General features: G+C 41.2%; 1 protein-coding gene across 1 annotated transcript; it reads right to left on the bottom strand.

Annotated features, from left to right (window-relative positions):
* Nucleotides 1–637: 637 nt before the first annotated feature.
* Nucleotides 638–21,828, bottom strand: LOC309379387 (uncharacterized protein). The gene is made up of 11 exons (XM_081928501.1): nt 21,587–21,828; nt 19,682–19,771; nt 18,951–19,058; nt 16,848–16,932; nt 14,207–14,268; nt 11,829–12,011; nt 10,103–10,185; nt 8,148–8,224; nt 4,709–4,846; nt 3,349–3,381; nt 638–868 (listed from the first exon to the last, which is right to left on the bottom strand). Exons 1-11 carry the CDS (start codon nt 21,821–21,823, stop codon nt 804–806), a joined length of 1,161 nt encoding a protein of 386 aa, XP_081784627.1. The 5' UTR covers nt 21,824–21,828; the 3' UTR covers nt 638–803.
* Between the last annotated feature and the right edge of the window lie 445 nt (nt 21,829–22,273).

Below are 22,273 nucleotides of genomic sequence, written 5' to 3' on the forward strand. Positions count from 1 at the left end.
TTATGGCATGATTCAATCACCTTGGCTAAAGCAGGGCAAGGCATACTCACATTAGCAAAATCCCAGAGGTGTATTCAAGACTAGAACTGCACTACTATTCTTGGTAATAAACAGAAAGACCGAGAAACAGTTATTATGCTCATAGGCATAATAACCCAGCCCAGAAAGTTTCCAAGCCTCAGAAAACTTTGCTCCACTTGCTTTCATGTTATGCTATTTAGACAGAATATTGTTTTGAAACTTTTGTTAGTTGCCTTTTGGGCACATCAAGGGGACAAAAAACGAGGTGTGCGTGGTAACACTAAGAATACAGGTGTTTCCCTTCCTGTTCAGAAACAATTTTATGCACAGTGTTCTGAATTAATATAAATGAGTAATGTTATAGCACTGCATAATGTAGTCAATGGGCAAGTTCAAGTCCCTCACATTTATTTTGAAAAATCTTATGGGCCCTCTCCAGTTATAATATCAAGCTGTGTTTTATCTTTATGACTTGAAGATGAATCATGTCTCATCCTCCATAACAGTGTAAATGCACAATGCAAATAGATTTGGGGCCAGTGTAGGTTTCGGCATGCCACCCACAAACCACTGAGGATCCTGAGAGCCTCACCCAGGAGGTACAATACAAACACACTCAATATATGCAAATATTAATAAAGCCCTTTACTGAGGAACGGAATACATTTTAAAGAATGCCAGTTTTAAAATAGAACATATTTTAAGCTCCAGGGTCAAAAACATCACTCGATACCTTGCCGTGTACCAGGCCACCATGATCCTGTTGAAAGCTGATTTCTTCTTCATGCATTCCAGCCTGTAAATGAACTTGATCTTTTTGCCACAGTTTTCTTTAATTTTTCACTGCCTAAGGAACAGGGAGGGGAGGGGTTACTGTAGTCAGCATTCTCTCGTCTATATTTTTGCATTAGTTTAACCATCACCAATATTCAAACGGACTCCACCCTAATTCATATAATATCTCTTATAAACAAAAAGCCATTGTTTAGGGAAAGTTAGACTACAGCAGCGTCCTTAACTAAGAAACTGCCATGGTAAATTGTGCAGCAGAAACATGCAAACCACTCTCAAAGATCTGGTTGTTCTCCTATTGTGTGTGTGAGCTAGTCTGATTCACTCCTTGCTTACTAGAAGAGTACTTCACAGTAGCCATGGTGAACCTGTCAAGTTTATCTGTTTCTCATTTTTCAATCTCAAGTTCAGTTCTCCACAACAATTTTAGGTTGTTGTTGTTTTTACAAATCCTCATGAAAATTCCTCAGCACTTTAGTGTGAATTTCTCTTTATACAAACTTCTGTATGCAATTTTGCCTAATACACATGCTTTTTCTAAAACACATTTCCTTACTATAATGCGTTTTTGTAGGTTATTTGCACCTATAGGTGTGTTTCAATGCAAACTTGACCCTAGTATATGCATTTTCATACACAGTATCAAATTTTATTTCTGTCACAAACCAGCATAAGATAAAACATACAAATAAACTGAACACATAAGACTTAAAACAGGTAGGGGATACACATTATTTGGCCCTTCAAAATTCAGAAAGGTGCAAATTTTTTAGGAAATGTTTCAGTTTGCGTATTGCTTGGGAAAGTGCAAACTATGCAGGTTCACCTTAAAATGCAAACTGAATTGAATTTCTCCCCCATACCTAAATCATGGTAAGTCCAACTTTAAGTTGTCAGTCAATAGGGTTGCAGAATAGAGAGCAAAGTCATTGAAAGGAGCAGTATCTCTAGAACATGGTGGGACGAAAAAGCTTTGTAGTACTCATTGCATGATCCATTGCAGGATTCTTAAGAAGCAAACTTAATGATCTTTGAATGTCACATGAAGGTGGAGGGTGGACCTCCTGACTATCCTATGGAAGGTTACTGGTGAAGGTTACTGGCCCAAGGAAGCTGCTCCATGCAGAGAAAGGGCTCCTATACCATTGCTGGGGAGGCAGTGAGCCTGGGCATGATAATCTAGGCAAGACACTCTGTAGCCCCTCTACTGTTCATGCTTCTAGGAAGTCATAACTGTGCACTATGAGAAATACTCCCAGGCAGATTAGGATTCTGGGGCCAAGAGTGCATCTAATCTTGACCCAAGGGTGCTTAGCAAACATCAGTCTTGTGTCATTCCTTATCGCTAGGTGAAGGTGGAGTTTATCTAGTTCTGTAGGATTTATTTTTCTGTGCAACCAATGCAGGGTGCAACTGCAGCTTCTGTATGGTGGTTGATTTGAGAGTTACCTGTCTCTAGGTATTCCTTCTGAGGAAAAATCCAGGCCCAGTAAACCATAGAAATTAAGCTGCCTTATTCACTGAAATGGCCAGGGCCTAGAGAAGCTCAGAAGACAGCAGGGGGTTTCAAGTTTCCAAGAATTGCTGCATCTCACAGGTAGTACTCTGGCTAATGGCAGGCATGCCACATTGGGGGGTGGGAAGAGATGGTTCAGTTGCTTGGCGAAAGAATTCCTGCCATGTGCTGAGGTTGCACCGCATTCCCCGCAATGTACAAAGTACACCATATTCTCAGGTTTCCTTTCTGCAGCTTCTGTTGAACATTTTAAGGCCTTCAAATGCAACCTTTTTGAGATGGAAAACAATAATAACGGATAAGAAAAACTAATTGCCAGATTCCTGTGTGGCTGGCAAATGTGAGTCTTTCTTCACTGAAAACACCAATTCAGGCACAGTTTTAAAAAAGGGGGGAGCAAATGATAAGATTTATTAGGAGAGCTATACTAAATATAACAAGAAGTATTTTTCCCTTGGAAAGGCATTGTATAAATCCAGTGTAGTCTTCGGGACTCTGCAGGCATCATTTTTATTATGCATTCCTGATGATTTGTGCTCGTGCTGCTATCAGAGAAGTCACATGTGATTCTACTTTAAATACTGTTTGCACCTGCAAAGGTTGTGGGCTTTTACACAGCTTCATTTCTAATCAGCTTCCTGCCTGAAATCCTGTAATATTTCATACCACCAGTCTGGAGAAGCCGGTTGATTTATTTTGTGGCAGGATGATTATATTACTACAGACTGATCTAAGAGAAAGGTAGAGTATGGCAGCAGGGAGAACCACACAAGTCACAAGCCAATATGGCTTTAAATATATGTGGCTCCAGCTGCTTGGAACATAGATTCCTGCCAGGGGATAAGATGGATTACATTGCCTGCATTATAATATACAAAGTAGATCATGTTTTCAAGTTTTCTTTCTGAAGCTTCTGTTGAAGCTTCCAGGGCTTGATGAGCACTTTAATATTTTGAAAGTATTCATATAAAAACAATTCTGGCACAAATTCTAACAATATGAAAAAATAAAATGATTACCAGATGCTGATGACAAACTGGAGCGATTCTTCCCTGAGAGCACCAATCCAGTATTCAGGCATAATAATAATATAGAAAAGCAAATGTTAGGATGTATTTAAAAAGCAACTGCACACACCTAACAGCAAATATAATATTATTAATATTATCAATGTGTTTTATAAATCTGCAGTGTAGTATTTCGTTGATTTTGTGACTATTTAAGGAAATTACTGCGGACTTCTCTTTTCACAGGTTTTAATATACGGAGCCCAGGGCTTGCCAATCAGAAGGTTGGCAGTGCGAATCCCTGCGACGGGGTGAGCTCCTGTTGCTCGGTCCCTTCTCCTGCCAACCTAGCAGTTCGAAAACACATCAAAGTGCAAGTAGATAAATAGGTACCGCTCCAGTGGGAAGGTAAACGGCGTTTCCATGCGCTGCTTTGGTTCGCCAGAAGCAGCTTAGTCATGCTGGACACATGACCCAGAAGCTGTATGCTGGCTCCCTTGGCCTGTAAAGCGAGATGAGCGCCGCAACCCCAGACTCGTCTGTGACTGAACCTTACGGTCAGGGGTACCTTTACCTTTATTGTTTTTAGGACTTTCTTCCTATTCTTCAACTTCCCTGAATCACCCTCACATAGCAGAAGGCCTGTCTATAATGGTGGAAGGGGTAATGTGCAACACTGTTTCTTGAGCATAGAATCATATGAGTTGGAAGGGAGTATGCAGCTGCCCTTACGGGGATCGAACCTGCAGCCTTGGCATTATGAGTGCCACGCTCTAAACCAGGCTTCCTCAACCTCGGCCCTCCAGATGTTTTGAGACTACAATTCCCATCATCCTTGACCACTGGTCCTGCCAGCTAGGGATCATGAGAGTTGTAGGCCAAAAACATCTGGAGGGGCGAGGTTGAGGAAGCCTGGTTTAAACCAACTGAGCTATTCTGTTCTGCCCCAGTTTATCCTCCACCCAAAACACTGTCTTGCTGCCTGCTGTGATAAAATTATATAATTTACACCATTTACAAAATCAATAATGTGAATTATGTGGCCATTGCCTTATTCCACCCCATTCATTTTGATGCAAATGGGGGGGAGAGAAACCTAATCAATTACGTATCAATCCTGGACTCAAAGCAACAACAGTGAATAGCAATTATATTCACCGGATTGATAAGCAAACACCAGCAATTTCTACTCCTGTTTTCGTCAAAATAATCAGACATCCCTAGGTGCATGCATATGTTTGTGTGTGCAAGATTCAGTCTGTGCAAATGCAAGCACCTTAACAATCATAACTACATTTCCAAGCTTGAAGCAAGAAAGCGTCCTATTATTTTTTATGTTTAAGTATCTTTTCAGTATCTATTTAATTATTACCATTAATTCCTGTGACTGATGCCATGCTTTGCCGTGAGTACATCTTTCGCCTTAATAAGGAAATGTTGTCGGAATACGTTGTCAGAGAGCCACATTTAAATGGTCTCCCCAAGTTTTGTTCTTTGTTTTTGCTAATAGCTAATTCAAAAACATGAGAAATTATGTTATGCAATATATATTTTCATAAGAAAAAGTTTTTTCTGAATTAAAGGATTAAAATGAACTCTAAAACAAAAAAGCCATGAAATGTTTAGCTAAGGCAGAACAGAAATCAGACTGTAAGTAAACAAGTATCATATGTACAGCTTTCACTGCTAGAATAGCAGTCGCTTTAAGAATTCTGCTGACTTGAGGAGGCATATTTTTCTACGTAATAAACCCCAATTTAAGGCACACATAGCACAGTCATGTGTTGTATCCAAGACTTCTGTTCCACTTGTCCAACAGATTTCTTCTTAGGAGTGGAACTTCTCCCTCCTTCCGCCTGCAGTCCCACACCCTCCAAATCTGCTGATGAAGGCTGGAGGACCCTTGAGAGCAATTTCAGGGGCATGAAGGAAGAAGTCCTGTTGCTCAAGTGGAATACTGCTTGCACAGCACCGGAGACAACCGTTAGTCTTTCCAGTAAAACATGGGGAGCACTCAGGAACAACAAAATGAAAAATTGGCATAAGGGTTCATCTTTCCCATAAAATGTGCTTTATATTTTTCTTCCTCTAGGATCTGCTTGAGATGGGTTGAAAATTACTGAGGCCCACTGGTCACAGAACAATGTTGCAGTGGCAGAGCCTGCCACAAAATGGTGGCAGATAAAGGCAGCAGACATCATGTTCTGTTGCTATCACTGCATTCTTTGCCATGGTGTTTTCCTTGTGGCAGGGACTTGCATTGCTCAGCTTTACGGAAGCTGAAAACAGATGTTTGTTCTAAAAGACTGTGTTTCAGCCTCCCAATTTTAAGGAGAATTTACTGATCTAGAGGCTCTAGATATGCTTTTAAAAAACATTTATTTTCCTTCCAACCCTAGCATGACTCTCAATGTATTTTTACTTATCTCCTGTAATTTCTTCTCCAATCCTATTTTCACAATCAGCTTGTATTTATTTATATTTATCACATTTCTATCTATCTATCTATCTATCTATCTATCTATCTATCTATCTATCTATCACATTTATATGCCAACTTTATCTTCCAAGGAGCTCAAGGTGGTTTACATGGTTCTCCTCCTCCCCATTTCATCCTCACAACATCCCTGTGAGGTGAAGAAATGTTGACTGGCCCAAGGTCACCCACTGAGCTTCACGGCTGCGTGGGGATTCGAACCCTGCTCTCCCAAGTCCTAGTCCAACACTCTATTACGCCACACTGGCTTGTACCTTTTTCTCCCCTCCAAACTCCCAGTTTCTTTCATCCCTGCTTCCTGGTCATTCTACATTCACTTTTCCTGTAACCTCTTTTCCCTCTCACTCTCTTCTTTTCTACTCCCAGTTTAATTATTATTAATAATAACATTTTAACCCTTCATTTCGCTTTCCAATTCCCTTCAACATCTCTTTTGGCCCTTTCCCCTCAGAGGAGGGAGACCTTCCTTCCTTCCCTCCTTCAACATCTGTCTCCCAGCCACTTCTGCTCAGAATGCAAGGACCTTCTGCTGATAGCACAATCGAAAGGCTGCAGTACAGCCAGATGACAGGGCAGGCAAATGATGAGAGACAGGACAGGTTGTGGCACTGAGGCCCACCTCCACTGTTCGAGAATCAGTGCCATGAAACACTGTGTTGAATAACAGACACACTACGCAAGGCTCTTAACTAAGTAGCTTGGCCCTTGAGTGCATTTTCTTGAACGGGACCTTTGTGCAAGATTTTCTGAAAGCTTGGTAGGCAACGGAGGCAGGTATTTTGACAGGCTTCTTAAATACCACACAGAGAAATACAAAAATAGACCCACAACTCTTTGCAGGTGAAAGCCAGCTGTGTGAGCGGATTCTGTAGGTTTATAGCCCAAGGGCAGGAAGTGTTCTGGCAAGGGGAGCATGGGGGAAAGTGCCTTTGACTTGGAATTTTCTGCAGAATGACAACTGGAGAGGAAAGAAGCATTCCTCAGAACAATGCAAAGGCAGCTGTGTGGCTTGCACAGGCTCTCCAGCCAAGCTAATAAGCACCGTGTGGATTCTCCACTCATCTCTGCTCAAGGAATAAGTTAACTATGAAGTTCCCATAAAGTACTGTTTAGTTAATGTATCTTGCTCTCCAGTTGTTGTTGTTGTTGCTGCTGCTGCTGCTGCTGCTGGGTTTATGGTCACATAGAATCATAGTATTGTAGAGTGTAAGGGGCTACAATGATGACCGTCCTAGTCCAATTCCCTGCAATGCAGAAATCTTTCACCCAACGTAAAGCTCGAACCCACAACCTGGAGATTAAGAGTCTCATGCTCTACCAACTGACCTAAGGGAGAAGACACTTTAAAAATTAGCAACCTGTCACCATCTGCTTTTGGGGGGGGGGGAGAACCAAAACTTTTAAAAGTTTAAGTTACTCTAATCTAGAGTTCTGAAGTATGGGGTAAACAAAAAAAATTAAGTATCCTGAACAATCTACTTGCACAGATTCCAGACAACCAGATTCCTGCCACGCAGAAGGACAGAGCAGCTTTCGGGCAGCACCAGAAAAGATGAAGGCAGGAACTGGGTGCCTGAATGGTGCTGCAAGGCTTTTAACCTATTGGCCCTAGCAGGGTGACATTGGGGTTCTGCTTCAGGCATCTTGCACCAGCACTTCAGAGAGCATTCCATCATGCAGGAAAATTGGTGGCAGCTGAACAAGAGGCTGTGTTTTGTGCTGGACAATATAGTGCAGGCATAGGCAAACTCCGGCCCTCCAGATGTTTGGGACTACAATTCCCATCATCCCTAGCTAACAGGAACAGTGGTCAGGGATGATGGGAGTTGTAGTCCCAAACCTCTGATATAGTGAAATGGGCTCGTATGCAACTAAGTCCATGGAAATTAATGAACCTAAATGAGCTGTGTCCATTAACGTCAGTGGATCTGCGTCTGCGGTTTGTTAAATGAGTTTCCTAATATACCTAAGCCTACAGGCAGCAACAGCCTCCCGGCAGAAGCATCACTGCTATGTACATGGAAGGGGAGGGGAAAGGTGGCAGGTGAGGTTGGGGATTCTTGACGCACCAGTGGAGCTACTCTGGCGTCTCCACCAGAGCAGCCATGCAGCCACGGCCTTGCCCTCTCCCTCTTAGTAAAGTAGCAGTGACACGGCTGGCAGGAGAACATAGCTGAGGGTCAGCCCACTGAGGGAGGTGCTCCTATAGGTTTCTATAACCAAAGGACATTTTCGAGGAGTCCGACTAACTGAAAGGCAAGGCAAAGCAGGCATTTGTAGCATAATCATTTCAAGTACATTTACTGGCTCTTACAGTTGGAGAGGAATCTAGCTCCATCAAACAGGTCTATTTCAGTTACGGTGTGAAAAACATTTAGAGACCAGAGGTATCTATAGAAAGAAAAAAATCATCAGAAGATAAGGAACTTGGTTTTATTAACATTTATGCATTGTAATATATTTATGCACTATTACCTTCATTTCATGGTTTATTCAACATCACAAAACGTAAGAACAAAGGAAACTGCTTTATACTGAGACAGGCCATTGGCTGGCCATGATTAATACAGTCTACAATGGCTGAATGAAGCTCTCTGGGGTTTCATGCATGAGTATACTTCCCTTATGCTGTAATCCTGTGCCTGATTTACCTGGGAGTAAAGTCCTATTGAGCTCCTTCAGACTTACTTCTGAATAGACATGTCTAAGATCACTCTGCTAATATATAATTTTAGAAGCCTTTCTGCCCAGATGCAGATTTTTTTTTAAAAAAAAAAATCTAGGTATGTCTAGGATGGATTGATTTAAATCATCAAGAAAGGAATGTGAAATCATTAATCAAATTATTTAAAGATCTAGTTACTTATTTAAATATTTCCTAAAATGAAGTGCATGCTAATTGCTTAAGGTAACCACATTGTTTGATAACTGGAGTACTAACCGAGCAAATTGCAGCGATCAGTTAATTTCCGGGCATCAAATAGGATTAAAAGGTCAATAAGATAGATCGGAGGATAACAGCTGTGGTGATGTGCCCCACAATTCTTTCTTGAAAACAGCATTTCAAAAGACGGCTATTCATTTATTTTTATGAAGGTTATATATAAAAAGTCAGTTTTAATTTTCAAACATGCTTTTTTTAAAAAAGGAAAAAGAATATTATAGCAGGAATTTTAAAAATCCAAATTACATGTTAATAAATAATGACAATGATGATGTGTCTGTATATTATTTATTCCCTAAGGACATGGGTGGCCCTGTGGTCTAAACCACTGAGCCTAGGGCTTGCAATTGGAAGGTTGGCAGTTTGAATCCCTGCAACGGGGTGAGCTCCCATTGTTTGGTCCTAGCTCCTACCCACCTAGCAGTTCGAAAGCACATCAAAGTGCAAGTAGATAAATAGGTACCACTCCGGCGGGAAGATAAACAGCGTTTCCGTGCGCTGCTCTGGTTTTGCCAGAAGCGGCTTAGTCATGCTGGCCACATGACCCGGAAAATTTGTCTGTGGACAAACGTCGGCTCCCTCGGCCAGTAAAGCAAGATGCTCACCACAACCCCAGAGGTGTTTGCGACTGGACTTAACTGTCTCTTTACCTTTACCTTAAATCAATTGTATATGTTATTTAAGAGTACATTCATTCTGTGCATTTCTGGTAGTGAAGGAATGATTCTGCAGTTGATTCATTCTGATCCCATATCACTGTGGATACACACACTTAATGTACTTCACATGTGTATGTTGTGAAATCCTGGAACTGTTCTTTGAAAATCAAACTACACGTTACACAGAAATAAACATGATGTAAATACATACACAAACACACACCAATCATTCTTTGTGTATAGCTAGAAAAGCCACTTCAGGAGAAGGCAATTGGGAGCCCATTGTTATTTCCTCACTCCAAATCATCTCCCAAGTTATTTGAAAATCCCATGTCAGTGGAGATGAAAGCTGAATGGAAAGGGATTTGGAATGGAGAATGGTTGAATATATCCCAGCTACACTTCAAGTCACCCATTCCCCAAATGGCTTTTCCTGGTTGTTGTTGTTTTTAATTGCCCTGAATGAGAAATCCAGCTTCTCTGTGAAGTACAGTGCTGTTGCAACTACAGTGGAAGAGACAAACTGAAATGGAATAAGTGCAAAGAGATTACCGATACTTCACTACTTCAAACCCTTTTCAAAAGCACAGCGTCCCCTCCAATAGTTTGCATTTGCTATCATGCAATTTTATACTGCATGCAGCAGCTGCTTGCATTCCTACTCACTTATCATAGAATGAAGGAATTTTCGGACTATAAAAATCTTCCACATCAAAGAAATTCCTGCTTTCCCAGGAAATATCAGATGCCTATTGGGAAACAAAAACAATTAAATAATCTTCAGAGATTATTTAGTAGTTCTGAAAAATCAGTACTACTAGACATTGGAATATAAGGGTTGATTAAGAGCATGTGTAGGATTTCTAAAAGGTGCAGTGCTGTAAATTGACTTATTTATTTGGAATCTGGATAACTCAGAATTTGATACTGGAGTAGAGGATCTTGGTTTTTGTTTTTATTGTCAGGGATGAAAATAAGTGGAAAGACTATTTTAGGCTGTGCCTATAGCAGATGATTTGGTCCTTTCTTAGTACTGCAATGCCAGCACTACTAGCCGTTCTACAGATGGGCAGTTGGGCAAACACAATGGAGGCTTTCCTTCAAGGATGTAACATATAGACGTACAGTGGTACCTCGCAAGACGAATGCCTCGTAAGATGAAAAACTCGCAAGACGAAAGAGTTTTTCGTTTTTTGAGTTGCTTCGCAAGACGAATTTCCCTATGGGCTTGCTTCGCAAGACGAAAACGTCTTGCAAGTTTGATTTTCAATGCATTCCTATGGGAATCCGTGCTTCGCAAAACGAAAAATTCGCAAGACGAAAAAACTCGCAGAATGAATTAATTTCGTCTTGCGAGGTACCACTGTATAGAGTCATTTAAAAGTGGGGATGTATCTATTGTAGCGCCAGATATAGAGGATAATGCTTTTGTAAAGAATATAAAAATGCTGTTCAAATCATGTCATTGTGGGGAAAAGTCTGCATTTGACTTTCCTATGACAGAGAATAATATTGGACTTAATTAAAAAGCATGCAAGTGGGTGGGTGATGTCACACTTCCTTAAGAATTTCAGAGTTAATCAGAACAGAAACACTAGAAATGTAATCATATCTGTAGAAGTCAAGAGATGGCTTCTTTAATGATTGTGTGAACCACTGAAATCCTGAAAAGAAACATGAGTCGGTTCCAGTAATAATGTATAGATTTCACAGCCACTGTCTTATTAATATTACACACAGAGAGGAAAGATTTTCAATATTTGACAAGGAAACAGAACCAGGCTACATAACATTCTATCCACAGTAAATACAGTTATCACATGATAACCTGAATGTATTAAATTGCTACTGCTGGCTATAGCCTTGCTAGTCTGCCATGTCACGGTAATCATACATAATCACAAATAGTGCTTGTTTCTTCACTCTCAGTGCGGAGCTGTGTGGTGAAGAACATGAAATTGATAAGGATGAAAACAAGAGGTGTGCACTAAGCATGAGATTTGGTTCCGACTCCCACTCAACATTCTGAAAAAAACAGCCTGAGACAGTAGAAACCAATTTTTGAGTCTCCAATTTGGCTCAGGGTCACAAAACAAACCCTAATTCAGAAAAACAAAGCTGTTGGCCCTCCAATTCACTGTTATAATTATTATAATTATTATTTTAATATGACTATAACTTCCGCAGCTTATTGACAGTAATGAGTGAGATCTATAGCTGAATACCCCCTAGCAAGTAGCTAAAGTCTGTCAAATTACAAAGTAATAGGTCCAGTGGTTTGTTTTTTTGTGCTAGACCTTTTTTCAGAATTGGATAAAATCTGGTAGCCGCTTCAGAGGCAATTATGAGGCAAACCAATGAAAACCATAAGTTCCAGGACAAGGCCATTTACCTTTTCATGATCTTTATTTTTCTTCGGAGGAGGCAGTTTCCCAAGGGAGTTTAAAATAGCTCCCCTTAAGATCATAGTGCAAATATGAGATGAATTCAGCTTGAAACTAAAGTTCAAATCAGTAAGGGCTCTCATTTTTTCTTTTGCTGAGCTCCACGCAAGAGCTCTGATACAGTACACATCCTAGAAAATAAAAAGTGTAGCAGTCAGCAAAAACTGAAAAAAGGTGTTTTGTCTAAATCACAGCTTGAATCCACAGCTTAAATCCACAGGTAGCTTAAACTACCAGGTTCAAATCCCTACTCAGGGATGGAGCTCACCTTAGGAAAGTCAACACAGGAAGCTGTCTTATAATCAGTCAGATCATTGGTCTGTCTAGCTGTCTAGCTCAGTATTGAGTGGCAGCAGCTCTCTAGGTTTTCAGGGGGAATGCCCAGCTCTACCTGGGATTCAACCTGGGATCTTCAGCATATTACTACTGCCCCTCGCCAGAAGTCACTACTTTTCAGCTCCTAACTTACTTCACAGGCCTCCCACAAAGATGAAATGGGTGAGAGAACTGTGTAGATCACAGACAGGCTACAAGGGTAGCATTACTCCAAACTGTACAGTTCGATGCAGCTTACAATAAAACAATTATATATATATATATATGTTCTACAAACACAAATCGCACAATGATTAAGCTAAGAAATAAACAGAGAAAGCAGCTGAACTGGTCTACTTTAAAGGAACACTTCAATGAAAGGCACAGGAGAACAGCAGCCTTCCACCAGCACCAGTCACAGTAGGAAGACATACCTAGAGAAGATGTTCTCCAGGCATTGCACAGCTACAGATACGGTCCTCGTTATGCTTCTCTACATTCCTCACCTCCAAATAGAGGAGGAAACAAAGAAAAGCCTCTACCACTGATTTAAGGTGATGAGCAGGTCCAATATTTCTGATAGCTAAGACCCAGCCAACTGAAGAGCTTTAGAGGTTAAAACTAGCACTTTGGAATGTACACAGAAACTAACTGAGAGCCAGTGTGGATGCAAACTGTGGTGAGATTATGACAGAAGCCACACCATTGCATTTTAAACCTTTCTCAAACTGTGATCTGTGAGCTCCAGATGATCCACGTTAAGGCTGCAGAACTACCAAGAATATCAAGACTTCATCCTGGCATGGACCAATTGCAATGCTAGCGGAAGAGAGTGCTTTGACAAGGGGCAAATCATCACATAGGGCAAAGAGGCCCCAGTCTTTATTGATTTCTGTAATATGGTGCTGGTACAGACTGCTACTTTTCCCTTTAAAAAATCACCAGTTGAAAGGGCGCTTCTCAGCAGCTTGGCCTCAGGTCTATGGCGATAACAGCATGGGGGGATTATTCATCCATTGCACTAAAAAGGCAAGACTACGGTTATTAAAATATCAATTATGTATGTGCTTAGATTAGTAGAACACCAAAAAAAATATTAAGAGGTTCACCAGAGCCTCAGGAATTTCCAAGTGGTCTGCAGGGGGGGGCGAGGAGCTTGGGAACCACAGATTTAGGAAGTATTATTAATCCAGTGTAAGCACTGCACATTGTTTTACATTGTTATACATCTTGCTGTCAGATTTCTGAGAACAGGGCAATCCATGTGGATTAAGGCAACTCCCTGCCAGAATCCTGAAGGTAATAAAGGAGCGTTAACAGTCAAGAATGATGTATTGTAGGCCTCTGTGTGAAAAGAAACAAAAGAAGCTTCAGATTTGACTAAGACAGAGAAACATACACAGAGAAAGGGGAGTTTTTATAAGCTAACAGCATCAGGTGATTCAAAGCTGCTTCTCTCTGGAGATCAGATGAAGGGTGGTAGATTTGGTTGGCTGATATGAATGTTAAAGATGTACCTCCTCCTATACCCAACCTGTATATCTGTAAATAAACTAAAACATTACAAAACACTGTAAGCATCCAGTGTCCTTCTTCCAAAGGGAACCAAATTCAGCTACGTGCTGAGCCCTGGAATTTTTCATCACTCAAGAGAAACAGGGAGAGTGCAACTATATATGTTTGTGCTCAAGTAACAGCAAGTTCTACTAGATTCATACACATAGTATAGCAAATGTTTACCGCATCAGCTTGTGTTTATATACTCAGTTTTATGGTGCGGCAGTCTAATTTTTATCAAATCGTGAAATGGCTTTGTGCAACTGAGGCCTTGGACATGGATGCTTGCTTCAACTCTTCATGAGTCTGCAAAGAAATTCGTGTATTTTTTTGGCTTTACCTCTTAGAAAATATGGCACAATTTCCCCGACCAAAAATCTTAAAATTCTACAAGAGTATAAAGTGTACATACAGCGAATCCTATAGTTACATGAACAACAGCATTACCACTCACAGAATTCATGGGGTCTAAATCCACAGCTCTTGTAGCATCACATATTGCTTTTTTTATTTTGCCTAGGAACAGAGCAGAAAGAGTTACTTCTATGACTAGCAACCACCACAAAATATTATATCAGGCTTCCTCAACCTCGGCCCTCCAGATGTTTTTAGCCTACAACTCCCATGATCCCTAGCAAGCAGGACCAGTGATCAGGGATGATGGGAATTGTAGTCTCAAAACATATGGAGGGCCGAGGTTGAGGAAGCCTGTATTATATCAACTTGCTGCTTTTCATTAGTGCACATACAGGCCTGGTTTGCACATCACATTTAATTATGATTAAAAACAAGCTATAGTTTAGTATAAATGCACTATGTACTTGGACATGCTGGTGAAAAGTTCCTGCTTCCCTCTTCCTCTGCTCCTGCTAAGCTGCCACATCTGAACCTGGTTCAAGGTTTGTTTCTCTCCAAACAAACCATAAGCAGTAAGCCAAGAACCAACCTTAGTTACCACTAGTAGTTTGTTTGGAAAGAAACAAACCATAAACCCACGGGGAGGAGCAGAGTGAGAACTTCTCGGCAGCATGCACAAGAATCCTGTACATTTGCGTTAAATTATGGTTTGTTTTTAACTACTGTTTAATGTGGCGTGTGAAACGGGCCACAGCCTTACTAATATAACTCAGCATGTTAACTTTAGAAAGCAACCAATCTCTATCACTGCAAACTACATTTTGTTACTAAACCCAAAGACAAGGCTACCTGTAGGGCCAGAAAATGTTGAGTTGCCATCCAACTGGTTGGCATGTACAGTGGACCCTCAGGTTACATTACCTTTGGGTAACGTAACTCTCAGGTTGTGAACACAGCAAACCTGGAAGTGTATACTTCCAGGTTTCACCGCGCACACATGCGCAGAAGCGCTCTATCACGCCGCACGCAAAGCGGTGCCTCATGTTGCGGACTTTTCAGGGTATGTAAGGACCCCTGGAACGAATTAAGTTCATATCCAGAGGGTCCACTGTAATGCTAAAATCAATGGTTTAGTGCTATGTAAACAAGCTGGAACAAGCCCAAGCAAAACCTTTGTCTCATCTACTCCCCTTCCGCTATTGTTCTCCTGCACAGAAAATGACATTATTATTATTATTATTATTATTATTATTATTATTATTATTATTACTACTACTACTACTACTACTACTACTATTAAATTTGTATACTACTTTTCTGAGCCATAATTCAGCATCTTTTGCAAAACACAAAAAGGCTTCCCACTTACTTGTAAATGTACCTGCGTAAATCTATCAAAATGTTGATAATGCAGTTACTTGATCCATTTAAGAATGCACATGTGTAAATCTGCCTCTGTTGTCTGTCTCCATGTAAACCATTTCAATGCAAATTCTATCAACGCTGCTAGATGGTTGGTTCTTTCAGGTCATTGTGTTGTTTGAAGCAAGCAAAAAATGCAGGAAACCTGCCATCTTGCTTTGTTGCTGCTCAGGTAAACTATCAATTACATGCCTAAATGGGCACATAATTGGATTTCCGTGCGCAGTAATCTATTCAACAGGTGGTGCTGAAGGAAATATTTTTGACTTATTTTCCTAAATAAATACAAACATGTCTTAGTTTTGGATTTGATATCCCACTTTATCACTGCCTGAAGAAGTCTCAAAGCAGCTAACAATCTCCTTTCCCTTCCTCCCCCACAACAAACACTCTGTGAGGTGAGTGAGGCTAAGAGACTTCAGAGAAGTGTGACTAGCAGTAAGGTCACCCAGCAGCTGCATGTGGAGGAACGGGGAATCGAACCCGGTTCACCAGATTACAAGTCCACTGCTCTTAACTGCTACACCACACTGGCCTGCAGGGATTTGCTTTAACTTAAACAGGCAAGAATGTTTTTCTTTATGACTAGGTTGAAATGGGCACAGTTTAACTTAGGCTTGGCATAAGGGTGAAAGTGAAGCCTCATTTTTAAGGGAATCCAAGATCTGTAAAATATGGCATCTTAACAGAGCTGGATTGGTTTCGGACTAATTGCAAAACAGGCTTCAACTCTGAAGTAAGTGGATGAAATAGCCAGGTAGAGGGTTTTTTAGAGAAAGAGGGATCCCACCTCCTTAATGATTCTGAACTTACATTACAAAAATATCAGCCGGTTGAGGTAAGTTGGCAATTGAAAAAAGAGGATTGATTTGAATTGATTGATTTCAGATTGATTGATTGATTTCAGAAACAAAACCCAAAGTATCTGCCCAGGATTCAGTGCACAGATGTCAAATCCCAGAGACACTAGGAACACTGACAATTCACAACAGAACACAGGATGCATCACAGCAAGATATAGAACATGCATGCAACTCTGTGAAGACCTTCAGGTGAATGTATACAGCCTTGGAGAGGTAGGGTCACAGTTGATTTGATCGTAATCCGCACACTACCTGTTGATTTTCACTGAATTTAGAAAAACATCCGCCTTTGGCACGTAAGACAGACTCATAACACTGTAGAATCCAAACTCAGATCTTATCACGCTGTTCCATAGTGATGCCAAGGCGGGTAGAATATATTTCAATTTGACTTATTACTTTTCCTACACAAGCATGCTTATTGAGCTTGGCTACAGAAGCAATATGTCTTACCGCATTTTACATATGCATAAGCTCTCCTCGCAAACGCAGGTGTCTGGTAGTAAGATCCAGAAACACAACCAACATGACAGACACTCTGGAGAAAAGAGGATACTCTTGTGAGCTGCTATATTATTATATTTAATACAGCCCTGCAATGTGATCTACACAGCTATGCCACATAAACACTGCCATTGTGAATCTAATGGAATTCTTGAGCCATTCACATTAGCTCCATTGCTCTTTTATTTATTTCAAATTACTGGTCTTATTTACCTCAGCAGGGTTCTATGAGATTACTCCCCAGACTGTTCAGACTCCTATGGGGATGATTTATGTCATCATTCCAGTGCAGTGTTTCCCATAATTGTACTGAGTTTAAAAAACATTAGAACCCAAGGGGCTAGACAAGGAACTATAACATTAGCAGCATGCTCATATAAATCAATTTATTCCCTTGCAGAGAAAAAGGAACGGAGACAGAATTTAATGAGATTGTATGGGAACTACAAAGGCACCAACAACACTTATAATAACTTATGTTTAATCTGAAGTATAACTAGATCACAGAAATAAAATTTGAAGGCAAAACAATACACACACTCATTTTTCCATAACTAATTTCTGATTACTTCCCTTTGTACCTGAGAACTGGAGAGTGGCCAATGTAGCACAATTTTTTAAAGAAAGGATCCTGTGGGGAAACAGCTGCCATTTGTGGTGAAGCTTCCCCTATCACTGCATCTCTAGAAAAGGATTACCTTGTTGAGTTTCCACCATACAGCTGTTAAAGGCACAATAAAAAAAATTCCCACAATGCCATCTCTAAACCAAAGCCTAGGCTGCCATCATGCATCCGATTATTTGGGAGCAAAGCCCCATTAAACACAAAGAGACTTAATTCTAAGTGGGCATGTATACCATTGCACTGTGAGTTAATTATGAAATGAATTCTTAATGAAAGCCTGGTCTTTGGCACAGCAGGAAACATAACTAAGCTCTTTGCAAAGTTTACACATTTGCCTTTTTGAGGGAAGAGGATTTCTAAACATCCACCCACACTTTCTGTGTAATATCTGCAGAAGATAACTTTGAGGGACTACCTGATCTCAGATTAAGATGCATTTTGGTTGCTAGAGGAACAGGGAAGGCAAACTATCATGGCCTGGAAAATAAGACAGAAGTAGGAAAAGGGCACTAAAGGGGAGGAGGAAAACAACAAGGATTTCTATTGCCTGGTGCTCACTTATCAATCACAGCTCTCACATCACTCATTGGCTAGAAACACTGACAGGTGGGAGGAGCCAGGATGACTCATTTCAAAGAAATTGCTTAGAAGGGTATCTGCACATTTTGCTGAAAAACTTTCTTTCTAGGACAGCTAGACATTTACTTAAAAAACCCAAAAAAACTATCAATAAAGCCCCAATGCCTACATAAGGTCTAATCAACATACTAAATAACATTATCAACACTACTTAAGCGACTCTACAGCAGTGGTTCTCAAACTTTTTTTCTCTGCACCATGCTTTCAAAACAAAAATTTGCTTACACAATGGTCTTATATCGTGTTTTGTTGCACTACAATTTGTATTCTATGGAATTCAAATTGCAATATGATAAAATATATAATAAATAAAAGAAGCAATAAAGATACAATTACAATTCATATATTTTCTAGTATAGCACATTACAATTGCTACAACAAGCAGATAAAATTAAGCAATTTGCCAAGACTCTGAGCAATTTTCAATTTGTCAGTGGGGGGAAAGGTTTGGGAATAACTATGGCATAAAATATCCTAACATTTTGAGAAATTAGTTCTTGCTAAAATGCCAAAATACTTATTTAGGTGTTAGTTCTCATGTGATGTACAGTAATTGTTAAATGTTACCACAACAGTAGCTTGTTAACCTAATTCCTCCTAATCATGGGGTGAATAGTATGCTATTTAAAAATTATGTACATGAACAATGCATCTAAAAATGCATTCCTTTGATTCATTAAACTTCTCAAAAGGTAACAATTAAATGAAAACAATATGTTTCTCTCCCTACAATACAGAACTGCCGTACAAATTGTACACATAATACAAATGTTATGGAAGTTCCATACCTTGGGGACATTTGCAGCTTCTATTGCATTAGTAAACGCTTCCACAGCATCACGGTGCAAATCTAATTTTTGGAGAGCAACACCTAGATGATAATAGCTTTCAAACACCTAAAAAAAAAAAAAAAACAGGATAGCACATTATTTATAATATTTCAGTACTGGTATGATTAGAACAGCCCCAGAAGTTCAAAATAACGAGTAATACCCACTAGAAGATTTTGTGCTATGAAATAAGAATGCAACCAGGACTATTGGGACTAATAATCAAGAATGACTATTCCCCCAATGTTTAAAATACAATATAAATAGATTACAGGCACACACCCATTTACATGGGGGTTACATTTCAAGGTGGTTTCATGTTGGTGAAATCACGTATAATTGAAACCCATTGAAAAAGCCTGCAAAAACCGTTCTGCTTCACCCCGTTCCATACTTTTAGTGATGTTTCAGTGACATCCTTATGACGTTTCTGGGTCACTTCCAGGTTCATCGCAATGCACATATACATGGTCGCTCACATATTGAACACATGTAAGCTGGGGGCTGCCTGGATACCGTAAAAACAAAACAACCGCCAGAACAGCTATAGGAAGCATTGGTACCATACTAAATATAAAAATATCAGTCAATCAAAAGCCAACCCATGCTTTACAGCCAAACCCACAAGTGTGTGCTTAATAGTGTTTGTGTTGGTCCTATTTTTCTTTTAAATGCTAAACTGAAATTACCAGCCGTATACAACTATGACCAGGAACATATTCTGCAGGAAACTTCATTTTGTTCAAGGAAGATAGCAGCTTTCTATAGTATTCAATTGCCTGAAAACAAAATAAAAATAGCATAACGACCTCAAGCTGGGGTGAAAATGTCCAAGTAACAAAATTTCTGTTTCAAAAACAAAAAGCAGGTCAGAGCAGTCACTCCTTTTTGTTGTTGCAAGATTCATTCGAATAAAATATAATTGTGTGTATATTTGTGTATATGTATGCATATATATATATATATACACACAACAGTGTGTATTTGTATCCAATATGACTCATGTATAAAGCACTCATTTAAAAAGAGTACTATTAGAAAAGGAAAGGAAAATCACAATGGGCATCCCATTTCTCTCAAGCTCTGCCACACCAACTGGTGGAGGAACGGGTGTGCGGAGGGAGCCATCACAGCGGGGCCCCCAGACACACGCCGTGCACTCCCCTCCCCCCCAGGCGCTGGGCGTCACGCCCCCCAAAACTCACAACACGCCTGTGGGTGGTGCGCCACGCCCCTGTGGGTGGCGTGCCCCCCCCCCCCGGTAGTGGAGCATGCAGCTTCACCACTGGCCACACCATTGTGTCAAAGGAAGAAAACAAATGACTGTAATTCTAAAAGGAATGCAAAAGTATAGTGTCTCAGAATGGTGTGGGGGTTAGTGTTGAACTAGGACCTGGGAGACCAGGGTTCAAATCCCTGCTCAGCCATGAAGCTCACTGGTGGTGACCTTGGGCCAGTCACAATCTCTCAGCCTAACCAACCTCATAGGGTTGTTGTAAGGGTTAAATGAGATGGGGAACAAGCATGTATGCAGGTTTGAGCTCGTTGGGAGAAAAAAGTGTGGCACAACTGTGGCAAAACCCAAGCAGGGGGCGTCCTAAGGCAGAGAAAAAGAAACCATTTGCCCTTCCCTAGTTAACAGCAGCCTGCCAATTTTCACCCCAGATAGCAACAACTGCCATCTCTCCCTCTAAACTTTAGTCTAAAGGCTTGTGGTGTGTGTGCCTTTGGTAGCGAGATGCCAAACCAGCTGACCTCCTGAGTGAGGACATCTTCCCTGCTATGAGAAAGCAGTGGGAAGCTTCACCTCCCGGAATGATCCTGCTTTTCCTTAGGACGTCCGTTTTCATCAGATTTAGCAGTTATGCGACCCCTGAGCCATCTGAAGATTGGCCTCCATAGGGATTTTTTAAAAAATGTTAAACATTTTGTTATGTTTTTTATATATGTTGGAAGCTGCCCAGAGTGGCCAGGCAACCCAGATGGGTGAGGTAGTAATAATAATAATAATAATAATAATAATAATAATAATAATAATAATAATATTAAAAACTATTCACAACAGAGATAAAAACATGCAGTAAAAACGTACTAAAAAGTTAAAAACAGGCATCAGTTAACCAGTGTGGAAAGATGCATTCTTAAAATGTGGGGTGTGGGGGGGGGGGTTTTGGGGGGGAGAGGGGGGTCATTGGGTGGTTGTTTTTATTTTGGTTATGTATTTTGTGGTTTTATATTTTGATTTTATTCTGCCAACCGCCCTGAGACCTCCGAGTATAGGGCAGTCTATAAATTCAATAAATATTAATAATAAATAAATGATAAAGATTATGACGTCCCTCTTTAAAATGGAGAAATGACGTATGGAACCCTACGTCACACACAAACGAACGTGCAGCCCATCCAACATGGAAACTGGGGTGAAACTACTTCGCGCGGATCAAGCCAGATGATTATATCCGGAATATAAATCCCCGCGAAGGTTTCCACAGCCAGATTGGACCGGTGGAGCCCGAAGGATTCACCACGCGCAGCTTTGAGAGGCGCTCTCGCGCCGCCCCAGCGAGCCGGGAGGAGGCAGAGGCGCCCGTTACCTCCCGCCAGCGCTTGGCCCGCTCGCAGCCTATGGCCGAGTGCAGATACGTGCGCGCCTCCGTCTGGACGCGCCCCACTCTGCAGACGAGCTTGGAGACGGCGGCTTCGAGGTCGGCCTCCGCCGGGTCCTCCGCCCCGGCGCTCTTGGCGAAGGCGGCGGGCTTCGTGCCGGCCGAGGGAGGCGCCGGGCTTCTGCTTTGCCGCCGGCTTAGCCGAGAGAGGCGCCCTTGCTCCATTGCGGTGGGCGAGGCGCGCGAAACTGGCGAGCCCGGCGCGGTCGCCATGGCAGCCTCCCCCCTCCCCACGCGCTTCGGAGCCGCAGCCATGGAAACGGGTGGGAAGGGGCCGGAGTAACGCGCCGCGCCGCAGCCCACTTTCTGGGGTTCCTGTTTGATTGGGGGGGGGGGTGTCTCCGTTTTGCACCGTCAGGAATTGAAAGAATCCTATAAAAATCCTCATGGCGTCTTCACCAGACGTCTGCATTCAGTAAGGAAAGTTTGGGCCGCTTAGCAGGCAATGCAATTTTTTTTTCAATTAAAACAATGGGAATACTTTTGCCTTTGCTGCAACGCAGATGGACGTGTTTTGCACGTGGGGGGATGTCTTGCAACTCTGCCTGTGTTATGTACTGAGTTGAATAGGATCCAAAAGGCAGCAGTCTGATTGGTCCTAGAACAATAGGATTC

The sequence above is a fragment of the Podarcis melisellensis genome (genome assembly GCF_964234715.1).
Source record: "Podarcis melisellensis genome assembly, chromosome: 10".
Classification (NCBI taxonomy): domain Eukaryota; kingdom Metazoa; phylum Chordata; class Lepidosauria; order Squamata; family Lacertidae; genus Podarcis; species Podarcis melisellensis.